Source organism: Aptenodytes forsteri, unplaced genomic scaffold, assembly GCF_000699145.1.
Source record: "Aptenodytes forsteri isolate BGI_AS27 unplaced genomic scaffold, ASM69914v1 Scaffold132, whole genome shotgun sequence".
NCBI classification, from domain to species: domain Eukaryota; kingdom Metazoa; phylum Chordata; class Aves; order Sphenisciformes; family Spheniscidae; genus Aptenodytes; species Aptenodytes forsteri.
The window spans coordinates 1,994,664-2,012,863 of NW_008795520.1; the positions used below are offsets into that span (position 1 = coordinate 1,994,664).

Here is an 18,200-nt window from a genome sequence, read left to right on the forward strand (position 1 = left end):
TCAAGAGGTTTAGACCAGGTTAAACCTTCATATATTTTGTAGGTTAAATTGGTATACTAATTGATAGTCTTCCCCTCAGAGAACTTGCTTTCAGTCAGTCTTAAAATGTAATCAGTGCCATCTCTAAGTAGTGCTCTCGCTTCTTAGCAAGTTCTGTGGTAGTGGTTGTTATGCTTCCAGCAGTGCAACATAATGTCATCTCTATGATGCTCCTGAGCTGGTAAAGCGCTCTTCAGATTTTTAGTCATTGTTGAATTTTATTTCAGGACATAACTTGGCAAGATGAACACTCGGCTCCATTCTCCTGGGAAACAAAGGTAAATATGCAGCAATTTTATTTTTAATGTTGGTTTGTCATTTCATACTGTTCCTTGTGCATTTATATCGTCTTCGTTTTGAGACTTGATAGACTAATGTCACCTTTATTCTATGGGAGCTGTGTAAAGTGACCGTCCTGCAAATGAAATGGGACTGGTGTGCTTCGATTTACATCAACAGAAACGCAAAATGTACTTCATGAACTAATGTTCTGGCTTCAAGTGCAGGTGTAAAACTGATTAATTACAAATTATTTGATTTTTCTTTGTAAACTTTTTAAACAACTTTCCATGTTTAGCAAGACCAGTGTCTCAGATATTGTATAAACATAACTGCATTTCACTTTTGAAGTCAGAAGTCAGGAGTAAAGTAGCTAGGAAATGGGATGAGAAAGGTACAGATACCTAGTAACTTCATTGGGTTCTTTCTTAAAGCCTGTCTAATGCTTTGTCTTTTTGTTATGTACTAGAATGTAATGAAACTTGTTAACCTGGGGCTATGGTAGAAGCATTGTGTTATTTCCTCTCCAAAAAGCAGCTGCTTCAAAAAATAATGTCTTTTTCTTTGGTGGGTTGGTTTTGGGTTTGTTTGTTTGTTTGTTCCCCCCACACACACACTTTACCTCTGGTATTTTATTAAAGCATTATTTACGATGGGATTCTCATAAGGCTAAGACAGAGCCCGAGTTCCCCATCTTTCTGAACCTTCAGTTTGAGGAAATACAGTTGCACCATATTTGTGGTGGGAAATCAAGTTTAATTCTTCTTATTGAAGAAAATCTGGGAGCAAAACCACAGCTCGTTGCCTTTCTCAGCTGGGTATGGTGGGCACGTTAATTTAATCACGTTTCAGACTTTGTGTTTTCTGGCTTTATCTGCCAGAGAAAGCTGCTTCTCCCCTGTTTCTTCCATTTTTTGCCCTTGAACTATGTAGATAATCATGTATGAGCTTATGACTATAATCTTAGCCTAATGCAGAGTAATTATTTGGAAATGCCAGTGAATACTAAATTGATCCAGTTGACCCTAGACTTGTCAGTCTTCCCTTCCCTGCTCAAGGTCACTGCCTGTAGCTAGCACCCCATCTGTGCTTTGCAGATGCTGATTAACCTATAACTTGATGTGACTCCTGGGTCCCTGCAGCCTACAGTGCTGCAGTTTAAAGAGAAACCATTGCCAGTCTTCACTTGCCTTAAAATTCCCTTAGAAGCTCTGGTGGTTCAGAAGCCAGTGGAGGATTTCCTGCAGTGGAAGCCTGGTAGCTCAGGCAAGCCCTCCTGTCTTTCAGGACCCTTAGAAGAAGCAGCCACAGGCTTTTAGTATAATACTAAAGAGGCTTTTAGCATGGGTGTACTTGGGTGAAGCTGTCAAGAAAAGAAAAGTAGTGAGAAGAGTGTGGACCTCATTGACGATAAGGTAAAATAAATCATACATTGGAGACAGCGGTGTTGTCTCTCCCCTACATTTTGGTGCAAACCCTAAAACTCAGTTTTGGGAACATGGCAGGTGTAATCGTATTTCTAAGCTCTGTCTTGACAGGATTTTGTAAGTTCTGAATACTTGAACCTCCTGGAGATAGTGCTTCATGTAATGCACTGACTAGTGATCCATGATGAGATGCATCTGCACTCAAATGAATTTTCTCTTTAGTTGATAGTTGTCTTTTCTTTTAAGTGCTTGTATGTCTAGTGAAGTGTTTTTCAACCCAGCCTGTGGTTTATCCCTTGCCCATTAAGATTATTTTTACTGTCCTTCTGGTGTCTCAAAATGAGGGACCGCAATGGATAGATGCTCTAGTTTCATACTATTCTGTAATGAATGGAGGATCACAGAATGATATGGGAACACTCGTGTGACTACTGAAGAAAAGTGAGGTGGGGAGGAGGTTGCTTTAGAAAATAATTAGAAATAATTGTCTCAGCTAATCAAGCTGTGCTTCCCTCTTCCCCCGCCTCCCTCCTTGCTGACCAGAGATAAAAGCTGTGCGTCAGCTGTAGGTTGAAAAGTTGCATGACCTTTTCCTTTAGCAAAACTCTAGAAAATCCATTTTGTCCGGCTTTATGGGGTGTGGGTTGGTTGGTTCGTGTGGGTTCTTCCTTTTCACTTTTCCCCAGTGCCTCATATTGTGTCAGTCTTTCAGCCAAATCCTTCAACTGCTGAGTCTTCCATTTCTAAAGGTGGAGATCTTGCTTTGTGCTTACTCTTTGATCTCTTCCCTAACCACTACTTTAATAAGATAATTTTGGAAGGCAATTCCCCCATGAGGTACTGGCTAAGGAAAAAGTATCCTTGCCCAATCGGTCCAGCGTGGGGAAACAGTGAAGAAACCTGAATGAGCTGTCTAAGAAGGTTGACATGTTGTAACGCACGTTCAGTGTCTTGTGAGCCAGATCTGTTCCTGCTGTTATTTCAGGCTGTCCGGCTCTTTCCATTCTATGAGCTCTACCACATGATGGGTTATTCTTTCCATAATAGTCTTTTCCCTGATCTCCCTTTAATGCAGAGGTTTTGGTTTGGTTTGGTTTTTTGCATGTTATTGCAGTGATGACAAAATCCCTTCGTTCTTTTGCAGCTTTGCGTGAACGTGCTCTGGCTTATCCAAGGAAGGCAATGTGATGTTCACTTTCTGCTTTTGCAGAGAAGGAGAAAGTAGAGATGTAAATCAGTAAAACCAATAGGCTTTTTTTTTTTTTTTTTTAACATTGAGACTAAGAAAAAGAATGCAGCAAAATCAGTATTTGTCTGTAACTAACTTCAGGAAAACTGAGAGGGTAATGAGAAGAGTAGAGAAGAGGGGAGGGCATGTTTTCTGCAAGTTGGAGCCTCTCTCAGCTGTTACAGTGATGCCAATGGTGATTCCAGTTGATTAGGTATGGACAAAGTTTTCTCATGGTAGTTAGTGCAATGGATTCCCTAATTTCATGGCTGTCAAACTTACCCAGAGAACAGTGTACTAAATTGCTGTCATTTTGGGCAGAACGTTCTTGAAGGGCTTGATAACTTCTGTCAGAAGTAAACTTTCTGTGTTCTCATTTTAAACAGAAATGTGAGATACGGCTTAAGTCGTTTGTATCACAGCAAACACTTGCATGACTATCTCCACCATTTTTAGCAGTTTGATGTGTATTTAAAGTTCTTGTCTTACCTCTTTATTTTTAAACCCTCAAACAAGGAAAACAAAGCAGAAATACAATGTAGATTGCCGAGTTAGCTGTTAGACAGCATTTAAAATACTAATTATCTTTAGTAGAAAACTGTAGCACTTCTCAGAAGGAAGACTACTCAGGAAGCAACGAGTTCTCATGGCACTGCAAATAAGCTGACATTTTAGAACTAGAGATTGAATTGGAGACAGTGATTTGGTTCATGGGTGGAGCCCTCATGAACATAACACATCTTGAAATGTGGGTTACATTTTTAACTGGAGCTAAAGCCAGGTTTATGAATTTAGGGCATTCTATTTATGGCTTCAGGTTTAAGTGAGATGAAAGCTGTCATACTGGCCGAGTTTAGCCTTTGAGGTTTCTTGGTTTGTTTGAAGTAAAAATTCAGCGAAACTCAGCATGGATCCCAAGATATAAATGGAAAACAAGAATCGTGCCTGGGTTTGGAAATAAAATTTCTCTGCAACTCTTCCTGAACTCAGAACTTTTTGGTTTTGGTGTGATTTTTTTTTTTCTTTTTTAATTAATTTAGTAGTGGCCAGAAAATATAATTTCAGTCTGCCACCTCAGCTAACACAGTGAATGCACAGAGCAGCATGGGAATAAGTTGGAATCTATTTCTAATTCGTGCTATTAACTAAAATAGGTTTTATTCCAAATGCTTAAAATAGACACATGCACATCTAAAATTTGTTGGTCTTGATACAGGTAGAACAGTTGTGAAGATAGCTTTAGAGAGTCCTTTTTGTACTTTTTTCTTTTAACTCCTGACTTTTTCCTGCTTCAGCTCTCTTCTGCTTTCAACAGGCCCTCAGATATTTGTTGAAAAGAGAAGTCTTCAAGGTGTGTTTAAAAACAAACAAACAAAAAAAAGGCAAAAAGAGAGTGTCAAGCTTCAATCCCTTCAGTAATCTGGTTGCTGCCTCCCCGTGTGAATTCCTTAATTATATTGCTATAGAAGTGATCTAATCCCAGCGATGATTTAGAAAGAAAAAAATTATGTTGCACTTATAAAAAATGTGGTTTGCAAACTGTTTCCCTTATCTAAAACTAAAAGACAGTCTTCAATATCCTTCTTGGTACAAGTCCTAGTTGTTTCTGTGTTTTGTTTTTTTTTTTTAAATAGGAAGAAAGTGACAGAAAAGAATTTTTTTTTTTTCCCCCCTCCTTCCTTAGCAGCCTGATATTAGAGTTGTTTGTTACAAACTATGCTTCGGTGTGATTATTTTTATCAAGCTGGCATAAATGGCAATGCTTCCTTGGAAAGACAAAAGAGTGGTGCCTGAGGTTTTGGGTTTTCCCTTCCCTTTTTGGTCTAGACTACAGATGTTTAAAACACAGTGCTGTAAGACTACTGTTGACTATTAACTCTTGAGCAAAAAAAACCTAACTTGTGGTAATAGTAGCAGTGTTCAAGGTTTATTTTAATCTGCATGGCCAGATGTTCTCGGCTAAGGATCCGATTACCTGCATCAATCTTTAGACAGTTGTTTTTAAGTGTAAAACCGTGCACACACTAGATACTGTCAGTATGAGTTTGCTCAGGCTAACCAGTGACAGTGGCAGACTAGGATGCTGTTCATATCACCAAAGAGTAGATCATGAAATTTCCTCCGAAGCTCCACGCTATGTGTCTTTGGCGTTGTCTTTCTGTATGGACTAAAATTACTTAGATTGTTTTTGAGTGCTTTGCTCTATTTTTGCCCTTGCAATTGGTCTCTGCTGACCTAAGGATTTATTTCTGACTCTGAAAAGATCCTGAAAACACCCACGGTGTGCACAGGAAACAAAGCAAAAACTGCAACTACTTTGGGTCCCGTATTTATTTTGGTTTTGTCCATTCAGCAAAGCAAAGTCATCTTCTAAATCATTTTAAACTTGGCTTTCTTACCTCTGCATATATCAGGCTGTGCTTAAAACAAGTTGCTTTTGACAGTGTTTCTGCAGTCTTTGTCTCAACAATTTGGATTTTTCAGGCTGCCAAGCAAAACAATTTGTTTTGGCTGTGTTTGCTTGACTGTTTAGTAAAATACTACACATTCCTGATGAGTGAATAAGATGCTTTAAAAAAAAAGAAAAAGCTCCTGGGTTCTTTGTGGTCATCTTGTTTTTAATATAGACTTATGAACTGAGACCTGATTTTATACAGTATTATTAAATCATTACGTTCTTAGTGTGTGGTGCCTCTCTTTTAGAATACATTGTTTCCCATGAGTCTATACAGCCAATATTAAGATTTGGTGGATTATCCCTGCCTTGAGACTGAAGTTAGGTCTAAATTTTTTAATCCAATAAATAAAATTCCTAAATACCTTAATATAGTCTTTTTAAGGAAAGATGGACACACAAATTCCTAAAACCTGCAATTTTTAATATTACTTACATTTATTAGACAGAAAGATGATCCAAGACCTAGGCATCCTTTATTTTAACCCTTGTAGTGGTTTGGGACCAGAGGGTTAAGACCGAAAAGAACACAGACTCCTAGGTTTGCTCTGCCTCAAAATACTACTTCATGCATGCTCTCACATGTACTCTCTCTCTCCCCCTCTCTCTCTTAATGCGTTGAGAATGACTTGCTCTTGCAATATTTTGAAAATACTACTGCTGTTAATAGCTTTTATTTGAATTCTCATAACTTCTAGAAATTGCAGTTGGGACTGTACTAGCCTGTCTGTAAACTCTCGAGACTTTCTGGGCTGAACAGTTCCCAGAAATACAATTTGGACAAATGGTAGGAAAAAGAAAGTATTTTTATTTTATTCCTTTGACGGGGAATTAAAGTACAGAAACTGCAGCTCATTCAAAGTCATACAAAATCTATGAAAGCAGCTGGGGACTGAAACCCTATCTCTAGAATCCCAAACTGTTCCTAAATGACAATTCACTTTTGACCATCAAATCTTACTGCAACGTTCAGTGCTTGCTTCCCCAAGGTGGCAGCTGGTAGAGTGCCACAAGTGCAGTTCTGCTGCTAAATGCTCAAGTGCGCAACTGCAGCTCATAGCAGCTCTGCCTCAGCCCGAGGAAAGCAAACACGCGGTACGGCCCTTTACGGACTAGCTGCTACCGTAAGTTTGATTGGGGCCAGGAGAGATGTGCATCAAGATATTCTCATGGCTGGCAAACCTAAAGGAAAAGGAAATGCTTTTTTTTGGGTAACTGTCTTTTAAATGTCGTTTCGTTCCCTCTCCTGCTGACCCAATCAATTGTCAGTTTGCAATCTGATTTAAGAAATTGAGAGCAGAACGCTAATTAAACTCACATTTCTAGCGTCTAGTGACTCATTGGAATGTACAATACTACTGATGACTTAGATGTCAGCATGGGGTGTTTCACACATGGGTCTTCTCCATCTCTGCATGAAATTAGCTCCCTACTTATACTGCTGCTGTATTGGGTGGGTTGGTTTTTTTTTTGGGGGGGGGGGGGGGGAGGAGAGGCGCAGGGAGGGTGATTATAGTATTTCACTGCCAATTTTGTGACTTGAAAGATACTGTGTATTAATCATTTTCTTTCATCAGCTACATTTCTTAGGGTTTCAGATGTCTTAAGTAACTTTGAAAGTCAAATAGAAGCATTATGTATTTCAAGGAAAACAGAATAACTTGTGGCTGGTCCACAGAAGTTCTTGGCTTCTCGAGCTAAATGCTAGAAGCAGAATTATACATCTGACCTCTCGGGGCTGTATTTACATCATGCTGAGACGCGGTGCTTTCAGAACCTGTCAGGGTAGTCTTGTCATCTTTGCCTTCCTTGGGGGAGAAAGCAAACTCCTGAAGAAGTATTTTCATTCAGATTATTCCATGTCAGGTTATGAACTGTTTGATCTCCAAAGCATACCGTGACACAAATATGCAATCTTAAATGTTGGGTGGTCCTGTCTTCTGAAATGGAAAGGTACACCCCACGGTCTGCGTTCTAAAAGGACAAAGAGGGCATCCTCTCCAGAACATGCATCCACGAGCGGGTTGGAAAAGGTACAACTGCCTGAAGTTGTGCTGCAGTGCCACGCTCTTCTCTACACTAGCAGCGGTCTGCCGCTTCCAAACCAGACCTCTGAGTGGATATTTGGACCCATACGAAAGAACATAAAACATGACCACAGGCAGTGGCTTTTGCACCACAGCATAAGAACTTCCCAGGAAGCCTGGCGTTGCTTGTCTATCTTGCTGCCGTTGAAAGGCAAAACCATCCTGTTGGTTTTCCTTTTTCTAATTTTTGTTCTAACAGACCCCTGCTTCCCTTCCATCAGTATTTTTCCTGGTTTTGTTTCCAACACTGTTCTGGTGGGTCTGGGGCTGTGATGGCCCCTCTGGGCACTGACCTCCCCTCTCTCTTGGGCTTGGGGGGGTGAAGGAATCATTTTACTGAAACTGACTGCTGCTATGGTGGCCTTTAGCTACTGTCATCTCTAGTGTGAGCCCTGGCACAGGCTACTCAGAAGAAGGAAGACTGTTGAAGGATAGAAAGTAGCACTGTCTTAATTCCTATATGGCAAGGTACTTAAGTCTTCCAAGATAGAAAAATTTTTTTTTTTTTTCTCTTGGATATTGGGAAGTGCGGATCTATTTTATATTGTGTTGTGGGTTTTTTTAAGCTGGGATTTTATCAGTTCTGAAGTCTTAAAGCATCTTAAGGGTTGTAAATCTCTGTTCAGTAGAATTGCCAAATGAGCTTAGGGAAATGAATCCCTATATTTTAATATAGGGAATGGCAGTCACTGTAAATAATCCTCAACACCATTGCATCCATAGTTTGTTTATGCAGAATTTATCTAAGGAAAAAACTCCTGCTCTTAACTTTACGTCATGACTTTTGTTTTTAAAAAAAAAAAAAAATTGGAGCACTAAGGCTTTTCGTCTTAGTTTTTTGCAGGCAGGGTGAGGTGTTGAGCTGTTTGGGAAGAGTTGCATGTATCCTTGCACTCACCTTATTCTAGCTGAGCTATAATTACTTACAGCTTGCTTATGTTCTGCATCTTTTGATAACACAGTATATTCTTAATGAAAACACGGAACTTGGTGCTTCCTTGCCTTGGAAAAATATCTAATGTATCTAATTCTTTAGAAAGGTCAGATGTTAGTCCATGAATCAAATTATGTGTAGTCAGCTGCTGACTGTTTAAAAAAAATTGTTTTATAAATAATCAGTTGCTGAGTTAACATTTGCACTTTGATGAGACCTTTCTGAATATTAAATACTAGGTGTGCAAGACCTGCTAGATCTAGAGTCCCTTTGAACTTAACATGCACAATAATGTAGGACTCGAGATCAAACACTTCTAGTGAAAATGATATGCAACTAGGGCTTGTTTTAGACTCAGGCCCATAGACGCTATTGCGGTTTTATTCAGGAAAGGCCAGGTAATGAAGTAGAATGGAGAAAACATCACAAATCTGTAATGAACTTCAGTGTTGTAATGAACAACTTTTGCTTGTAGCAAAAGCTAGTATTTGAAATGTCCTCTGAATTTTTTCAAAACTAATCAGGCCCATCATGACAACAGCGTAGCTCTAAATACAGTAACACTTACGTGTTCCTCAGAGTGAAATAAGGCTTAACTTTTATTAGCCTAAAGAGTGTCCGGCTAGTTGACAATCAAGAATACTGAAGTGGTGGTAAGTAAAATGAACATTTTGAAGTAATGTTCGCTTTTGGGTGGCTTTTGCAAGATCTGTGGTCACCTGCTTCCTTGACCCAGTGTTACCTCTCAGAAACGAGTACAGCTATCTGCACTGCAAGTAAAAACAAAACAAGGCTCTGGAATAAGTGAAGAACTGGTCCTGCTGGAGTTGTTTCTCTTCCTTTAGAGGGGCATTATAATTGTAAAAACCACGTTATCTACGCATACCCATTACATCTAATCCTTTATCTTGGAAGTAGATGGAGTTGTAACATGTTGCCAACTCTTTCAAAGACTATAATGGAAGATTGCCTTTTAAATTACACTGTAAAGCTTTTTTGCTTTATATTTTCATGTAGAACATCTATGGCTTTCAAAATGCATCCACAACTGTTCTCATGTTTTAGTGCCGCTATTCTAATGTTTTAGTGCTGTGCATGCTTATGCACTGCTAGCTCGGATGGCACTCAAGTGCCACTCTGACTCCTCTGCAGCAGGTCTAGGACTCTTACGTTTGCTTGCAGTTCAGACTTTTAAAAATTACTATTTTTATGTAGCTACAAAGAGACATTTATAGAGAAAATAAGTTAGCTTTGCTGTGGTATCTACTATCTGGGAGTTGTCTAGCCACCGGCAAAGGTGTTATCTACATGCATCAAGATCAGAAGTTCAAAGCTGTGTCTTTGTGAAGGGCTTTGAAATACTGTTTTTCTTTAACCCTGAACAGAGTCAGATGGAGTTCAGCGTTGCATCTCTGTCCATACAAGAACAAGGTGGTGCCCAGTTGCAAAATGAACAGAGGCAGCCCGTTAAAGCAGCACCTGGTGTCCAAGTCCCTAAATCTTCTCAGGCCAGTAAGACCCCTGGCTCTGATGGGTTGATAGCATCCAGAAAGGAAGAGGAGTCCTCTTTCTGGAAGATAAATGCAGAGCGCTCAAAGTTTGAAGGAGACAAGTCTGAGTTCCAGTCCCTGACCCCCAGCCAGATCAAGTCCATGGAGAAAGGAGAGAAACCCCTTCCCTCTTTTTACAGACAAGAGTCTACTCCAAAGGAGATGGCAAAAGCCGAGAAGCCCAGCATAACTAAACCAGAGAAGTCTGTCGCCCCCAGCCTACCTTCCGTATCTCTCGAATGGGAGAAACTTCGACCCACTCAACACCCTGCTAGTTCTCTAGATGACTTCCTTCTTCCTGACCCACCACAGGACCTGGCATCTTCTAGGACAAATAAGGAAGATACTGATGGTACTATACTTACAGATCCGCAAATGCCTGGACAGGTGAGGACCGCTGTATCCACTGTCCTTAGATTTAAAAACTGTGTAGCACATTAAAATCTGACAAGGCCACTCTGGAAGATTAGGGACTCCATAAAGCATTAAGCCATAGCTAAGCTTGCTAGCTTTTTATCCTGCAAATTTAAAGAAGTCTATTTAACCAACATGTTAACTGCTATTTTTTGTTTCAATCAAGTATTTTTTAATGTAGTAATGTGCACAGGATAAAGGCGTCATTTAAATGTAATAGCACAAATGCTGACATGGCATCCAGTGGCTAACTGGCAGCAACCTACCTAACAGTTTTGGGGTAAAGAGCTTGCTATATCAAGTAAAAGAGTTGTTTGTTTGTTTGTTTGTTTTTCTTGAAACAGCAAAACAATGGAAAAAAAAGTTTTTTAACTTGAAAAGTAGATAAACTAGAGTCTAGGATACTTTGTTGGTACACACAGCATAGCGGTGAATGGTGAACTAGTTTCTCAGCTGTTTTAAGCGGTAGCCCAACAGCCATTTCCCAGTGCTTTGTTCCAGGCAGCTGGGCTGCTTTCAAATGTGTTTTCTCTTAAAGTCCAAAATGGAAATGGAATGAGTTTCCAGAATTAGCCTTCTCAATGTTTTTTTTAATAAAAAAACCCAAACAACTCAACAACAAAAACTAACCTTAAGCAGCTCAATAGCCAGCTGAAGCTATTTAAAAAGCAGATGCTGATCTGTGAGAAAAGAAAGGGAACAACAGGATATGACATGGTGAGGGAAAGAAAAGGAAGAGATCTGAAGCCTGAGAACTGTGAATCAGAGAAACGGAGTGGTTCTTCAAACAGAGCTCTGCAGTTCTGTTTGTAATTTGTAGCATCACTCTGGCATAAGCCTGACATATTACCGTACACCTTAAGCATGTTGCATGGCTTCTTCTCTACCGTATTTTCCCAACAGTGATTGTTTAAATTCCGAACAAGATGATGTAAGGTCAGAAAGATGCAGGATGAGGTAAATACTTGGAAGCGAAGGAAGTGGTAGCACTTAGGAGAGAACAATACTTAAGCCACTTCAGTATTTGGACCCTTATGTTTAGTGTTTTCTTTTTTTTCCCAAGCTAGGACATAATGCTTCTTGAGCTGTTTTGCTACAAATTGTGACCGCGGTAGTCCTTTGGTTTTAGTTAAAGGCTTTTTCATGTTTTCCTACAAATTAATGGTTTGTTACAGTTTTAATTCCTTTGTGAATGTTTTCTAGCTAACTGAAATAGTTTGGAAAGCGTGATTTTTCTCTCCGTGGAGAAACAATCCTCCCACGTCGAAATGTGAACAGAGTAGCAGAGAAGACAGTATGACAGAATTTTCTTTGTTTCCTCTTTTCTGGATTATCTTCCCTGTTCTGGGGAAGAGAGCCATGATCTAGGAAGAGAATCCAGAGACTCAGCTGTGTCCCTTGAATAGTCTTCCTGAACACTAAAATCACCTTAAATGTCATGGCTAAAAGTGCAGCACTGCAGGAGTGAGCGTGTTCTTGATAGCCTAGTAAATAACTTGTTAGCAAAGTTTAAACTGTGTGGTTTTCTGGAAACAACTGGCTGTCATTGCAACAGGCAATCCATTGAATTAGCGATGCTTGCATTCCGTGTCTTGTTTCATTCTCTGCAATTCCCACTCTAGTCTAAAAATTGATCTTTATGAATTTTTCCACGGGGGAAAAAATAACATTTTGCCTGCAGACAACTACAAGAATTTTACTTTTATCTGGAATTGCCTTTTTGGTCATTGTGAGTATTTTTCCATGTCTAGCATTTTCTGGTGTAGGTTCTTAGGTATCCTAGAGCAAGGTGAAGAACTTGAAATATTGGCACTCAACATTTTAAACTTTCTTTTGTAGATAGGCAGTCAAGTACTGAGTTTGTAATACCATAATTAACAACCACATCTTTATTTTTTGTTTTCCTTGCAGACTAGTACAAGCAGTGTTATCTTGAAGACTGGCTTTGATTTTCTAGACAACTGGTAAAAGATACTTCAAAATACATCACACCAATTTTGGGGAAGGAGTGGAATATCTTTCTCCTTGTATGTTAATTTACTAGCATTTGTGTCTTTTTCTAGAAGTAACTTTCAAACTCTTCAATGTTGCCTTTGTATAAACTTTTGTAATACCATATGCATTTTTGTTTTTAAAACGGTGATAGAAGTGTGGTTTCATTTGGATATTTTTTTAATATCTGTTAAAATTCTTAGTAGCTACTGTATTGAGAGGATGGGAGAAGTTACCATACACGTGTTAAAGAAAAACAGATGAGAGTCTCCATATCCTAGAAATGGAACCTACAGGACCAGATCGCTGTTTTCAGTCGAAACCTTGCTAGCATGGCTTGTAAGAAATAGCGTTGCACGTGCAATGGTTCCAAATAAGCAAATAATTCCATACTTCAGATAACTAGCAAAAACAGGATGAAAAATAAGCATACAGAAGAATTGCATTGATTTCTATATTTCATTTAGTTTGAAAGTAACTTTTGTACCACTTATTTGAAAACACTTTTCTTTTGAAGAGGGCAAAGGCACTGCCAAAATGATGGATCCAAAGAAGCACTGTCTTTGTACCCTACAAATCTGCTAAAATAACATAAGAGTGTTAAAAAAACGACCTGGGGAAGTGACAGGAGTTTCTGGTCTTTGGATTAAAGACTTGGGGGTGGGTGGAGGGGAATGGGACAACACATAATGAATGGGAGAGACTGTCTTCAGGGAACACAAGCCTAATGATTTCACTGCCTCCTTACTAGAGCATAACTCTTCATAATAGTAGTGCTGGAAGTACAGCACTGGGAATTGCTGGAGTGTAGATTACCTTTGTGTCAGGAAACCACTATGTTTATGGGAGGTCATAGCAGTATAAGGCTTCTTTGTTTTTTAAGCAGCTTATCGTCTCAAGGACTCATCAACTTTGGTGCTTTTTTCCTCCTTGTGTGGGTACATGCTCTTCAGCGTTCAACATGTGGGTTACATCTGTTCCCGAGGTGCAGAGAGGCATCTCAAGGTGGCCCTCAGCAGACTTGCCTCCAGTTCTGCTTTCGAATGGTCTTTGTTTGGTGTTTAAAACGTAGAGAACAAGACTAGCTATCGTTCGAATCTGTCGTCTCTGAAATGCAGCATGATTTACACACTGACTCTCACTGTGTTTACCTCACCTTGAAGCCTTAATTCCCCCTACGCACAGCCAGTGACTGGTCTGCTCCAATGCCAAAGGTTTGACCTTTCCCTTTACCTCAGCAATAGTCCCATAGCATTTGTTTGGGGTAGAAGGCAAAACACGGGGGTCTAACGGGTCTCAGCCAAGGCTATAAGAAGGTCACCATCTCCTAGACCGTAATTGTGCTAGGCTTCTCGTGGATTAGCACTTGACATTTGGTTCAGTGCCAGGGGCAGTTAAATGTGCAGAATTGGATGCTCTAGGATTTTCTTCTGCCTGTTACAGGAAGAGTTTGAGATGTCCTGGAAGAATCCTTGCCTCTAATCGGTGTGCTGCTTGCTCTGAACAAGCGGAGGATGCTGATAGAGCATTAAAACTTACTTGTTGATCAAGGAAAATGCTGTAGGCTACCCCCTTCCCCCCCCCAAGAAAAATAGAACCACCAAGCCCAAGACCTCCATTTTTTCTAGTGTTTTCTTAAAAGGTTTCTTAGCTTAAGGAGAAGATTGCCACAGCGTATAAGTCATAAAGACCCACCAAGCCCAAAACCTCCAGTTTTTCTAGTATTTTCTTAAAAGGTTTCTTAGCTTAAGGAGAAGATTGCCACAGCGTATAAGTCATTGCGTAGCCTTATTTATAGACTTCTGAAAGCTTCTTTACGTGTTTCCTGAGATGTACAAACTCCTGTAATTCGTGGATATTGACTCTGCATTCAGCAGTTCAGAAAATACTTGTTGTTGCTATCAGCCTGGACTTTACTGCTGGTTTTTTCTTAGCTGATCTTTTTTAGCATTTGCTAAGAGCATCCAGCATTAATATAGCTTAGAACAACTTCAGCACAAATTCTTTAGGTGTATAATTAGCATTGACTTGCACCTTCTTTTCAAAGCTGACAAATGTTAACCCTGGGGTTTACAGTTACCAGCGAATCTAATTTTCTGTACATTCAGCTGCTGAAAAGGTATAAATCCAACGTGAAGATGTGCATTCTAACCTTACTTTGATATGGAGAGATATGAAAGCAAAGTCTCCTACTGTTGAGGAGTGTTATTTTAAACCTCTGCTAAATACCTTAAAGCTTCTTAGGGAAGAACCTGGGCTGCCTGTCTCTTCCATCGGCTAACTCGACCCTAATACACATTGGGACCAGCTGGTAGAACATGCTGCAGAACTTTTTACTTATCCTGGTAGGTTTTTCCTGTGCTTTGACAAGAGTTGATGCTCCTTCTTTCTTTAATATGTTTTTATTAAACATTCTTACAAAAAAAATTGTACTTGGTCACATTTTATATTAACAATGTTTTAATAAAGTCACTTTAAATAGAACATTCAAGGCTTTTGTGCTGCTTTGTGTATTGTCCTTTATACTCTGCTTTCCTCAGTGCCATTGGCGTCGTTTGGGGCATCTTGAATCTGCCTGAGAGGCAGCCAAGAATGATCTGGTCTAGAATTTAGAAACTGAATTTTTCAGATCAGGAAAAAAAAAAATCAATACACTGCAGTTGTTTTTCAAGCTTTTAAGTGAGGCTGTTTAGGGAAGTATCTCTGCTTTGTCATTTTATCGGGATGAGATTTGGGACTTTTTATAAAGACTAAAATCGATTCATACTTCACTGTAATAGACTTAAACCTAACACCCCCCACCCTCACCCCCAATATCTTCAGGTAATCCAAAGCAGTATCTGGATCAATATTGCAGGAGCAATTTGAAAACTATGTCGTGGTTTGACCTCAGCGGGCAACTAAGCACCACGCAGCCGCTCACTCACTCCCCCCCGGTGGGATGGGGGAGAGAATCGGAAGGGTAAAAGTGAGAAAACTCGTGGGTTGAGATAAGGACAGTTTAATAGGTAAAGCAAAAGCCGCGCGCACAAGCAAAGCAAAACAAGGAATTCATTCACTACTTCCCATCAGCAGGCTCACTGTACTTAGTGCAAATGACCAGCACTGGCAATGACAAACTTCCAGGCAGTTTTCCTGTCAGTTGATGGTTACGTATGGGTTTTAAAAGCACGTCACAAAAAAGAAGATGCTAGCAGAGGCCGCTGGGTAGTCTTACTTTCTACCTTTTGTCTTACGCAGCAAGTTCTCAAAGTGTAAGAGAATCAAACGTGCAGCTACAAGGATAGCTTTTCTTCTGTGTGCCCACATCCACTTCTTCCAGAATGTATTTTGAAAAACAACTCAATTTGGTTTATACTTGAGCTGAATTTCTACCAACAACTAAAAAGGCATTTGAAGAAGAATTTGGTTTGGAGAGACTCAACAGCCAATTAAGGGGTGGTATTCCAACTATATTTAGGATCTGGCCTACACATAGTTTGCTTCAGTCTTTTTTAAGCTCCCTCTTAACTCTTAAAAGTCCTCTCTAATAAAGGCAAATCCACAGCATCTGGGCGCTGTCTGGGCATGTGGAGCCAGCAGGTCTCATGACTGAGTGAAGACTTGTAAAGGCAGAGTAGAAAACACGCTGCGGCTGCCTGCCGAAGGATAGGGATCAATTTATTTATTGGTGACTTCAGTCACAGTTGCTGAGGTTCAGATGGTGCAGAGCTGTCTTTGAGGTCACGGCTGTGGGTGCTGGAGCAGCACCCAGCAGGCAGAGTCCTGTCGATCACTCAGCAACATCATCCCCCAAACAGCTCACAAGTCACGTCCCTGAGCTACAAACCCGACTTTGTAGGCGTTATTCACAGACAGGCCCCCAGGCTTTGCTGTCCAAGTTTGCTCGTGACCCACTTGAATCAGTATGTTCTTGTTAATGAGAGGACAAACCCATAATTTGGCTGTCCTACATTTGTGAGTTAATGAGTTAATGCTAGTGAAAGCCTTTACAGAGCAGGTAAGCCAGGCACAGCTGATTCTTCTCAGCAGGACTCTTTCTACATTTCTATTGAAAATCTCTGTTACTGTCCCCTTTTCACAAGTGGGCTTTGCACCTCAACACATAATATAACCAAGTAGTTCACAACGAGGATCTACATCTTCATCTGACCTCCCACCACCTGGGGAGCTTTGACAGCACCCTCTAGAGTCAATGAATGTGAGGTGGGAGATGATCACAAGATTTGTTTGCATCCCTAATCCAGCAGTTCCCCAGTGGTACTGAACTGCACCCAAAGGATGCTGATCTGAGACCAAGTTTATTCCATCCTAATGGAGCAGAGAAGGAAATCTCACGATTAGCTCATCCCTCTCCTTCAACAGATCCTCTGTCCCCTAAGATCCTCTTCCCAGGGGCATTGCTCCTTCCTGTTCTCTTCCCTGCTGTTCAAGGTGAAGACGCCAAGGGACAGACCACAGCTCATCCTGCTCCTCACCAGCAGCCTGATTTTCTTGCCAGGACAAGTTCATGTGTTCAGCACAGTAAAGGTACCTTCTCTTAGGGCAGCTGCGGGGGTGGACAACCAGCCATTACCCCGAGCCATGCTTGGCTGAAGCCTGGCAGCCGTGTCTCTACTCACCTTCAGCCCAACACATTACTTTTAAAGCTTACCATTTTTCTGTAAGCATCACTCTGGATTTTACTCTGAATGTCTTCTGGGGCAAAAGATTCCATTAGGCAACCTCTAAATCACAGCATTTATCAGCTCTGCTGCCTAATGACTGCGAAACTTGGACCTCATACAGGACCAAGGTACAGGGCTAAATGCCCTTGGCAGCTCAGGATTTTACTGGGATGCCAACAAGTCAAAAAACATGTAGCTGCCCTGAAAATAGCTTACTGCAGTTTTCCTATAATGCTTGTCTCCAAAACGAATGGAGGAATGAAAAAAATAAAGGGTGGGGGAGGGAAAGAGTCTTTTGTGGTTTTTGGATGGTTCAACGATTTCAGTGACCAACCAGAAGTTTACACAAGGGCCTGACCTCAGCCTTAGCTTCCCTCCTTACCAAAAGTGGCAAGAGTGCCGGGGACCCTGAAGTTCAGCTGGCCATTCATCTCCTGGGCTTGTTCTCTGAAGTCCCATAACCAGAGTGAAGGCGGCCTTTGAAAATTTCCCACTTGCAGCGAGATACCAAGTATGTTACAAGGATTGCTTTTGCTGCTGTAAAGTGCCAGCTGCTATGAAAAGATGCAGTGGCATGCGGCATCGCAATGGAGACGGGAGAAGAAAGAAAGGTGATGGAAGAAGGAAAAAAGTTCAAATGGGAGGAGAAAATTCACTGCGTGGGTCCCCTCCACCCTGACGTTTCCCAGCTACGTGAGCTGAAGCACTGGCTCCAGGGAGCTTGGTGGCAAAATTTATTTTGATTTGTAGGAAGCCCGGACTTTATTACAGCTGTTTGTTATTAAAGGGTTGACTGAACATCCTGCTTTCCTTGCCACATTTTTCAGAGCTTACATCTGCCAAGAAGGAAACTTCTGGTGTGTGCCTATAAGCTTATGTTTAAGAAACCGGCTCTGGCCCGTGTGTTGTACCGAACCCTTTGGCTTCCACCCCTGTTTGGCTGCAGCTCAGTTCCTTCAGAGCACAGAATACTGGAAATGCTTGTGGCCAGTAATTACAGCTTTTTTTCACTTCTCCATCCTGGAGAAACTGAGCTCCTGCCAGTGGTTCAGGGCACCTAGGAGCTCCCACCAGGCTGGCAGAGTGCAGGCAGCGACCAGCGGCTGCTGCAGGGGCTGAGCTGCCGGG

General features: G+C 40.8%; 1 protein-coding gene across 1 annotated transcript; it reads left to right on the forward strand.

Annotated features, from left to right (window-relative positions):
* The first annotated feature begins 272 nt into the window (after nt 1-272).
* On the forward strand, nt 273-13,989 carry CUNH1orf198 (chromosome unknown C1orf198 homolog). The gene is made up of 3 exons (XM_009281768.2): nt 273-317; nt 9,835-10,386; nt 12,325-13,989. Exons 2-3 carry the CDS (start codon nt 9,841-9,843, stop codon nt 12,379-12,381), a joined length of 603 nt encoding a protein of 200 aa, XP_009280043.1. The 5' UTR covers nt 273-317; nt 9,835-9,840; the 3' UTR covers nt 12,382-13,989.
* The last annotated feature ends 4,211 nt before the right edge of the window (nt 13,990-18,200 follow it).

Bases quoted from the DNA above. Each gene is read 5' to 3' on its own strand.
- CUNH1orf198 (XM_009281768.2), top strand. From the start codon at position 9,841: ATGGAGTTCAGCGTTGCATCTCTGTCCATACAAGAACAAGGTGGTGCC. The intron at 10,387-12,324 runs GTGAGGACCGCT...TTTTCCTTGCAG, and splicing joins ATCCGCAAATGCCTGGACAG to ACTAGTACAAGCAGTGTTAT.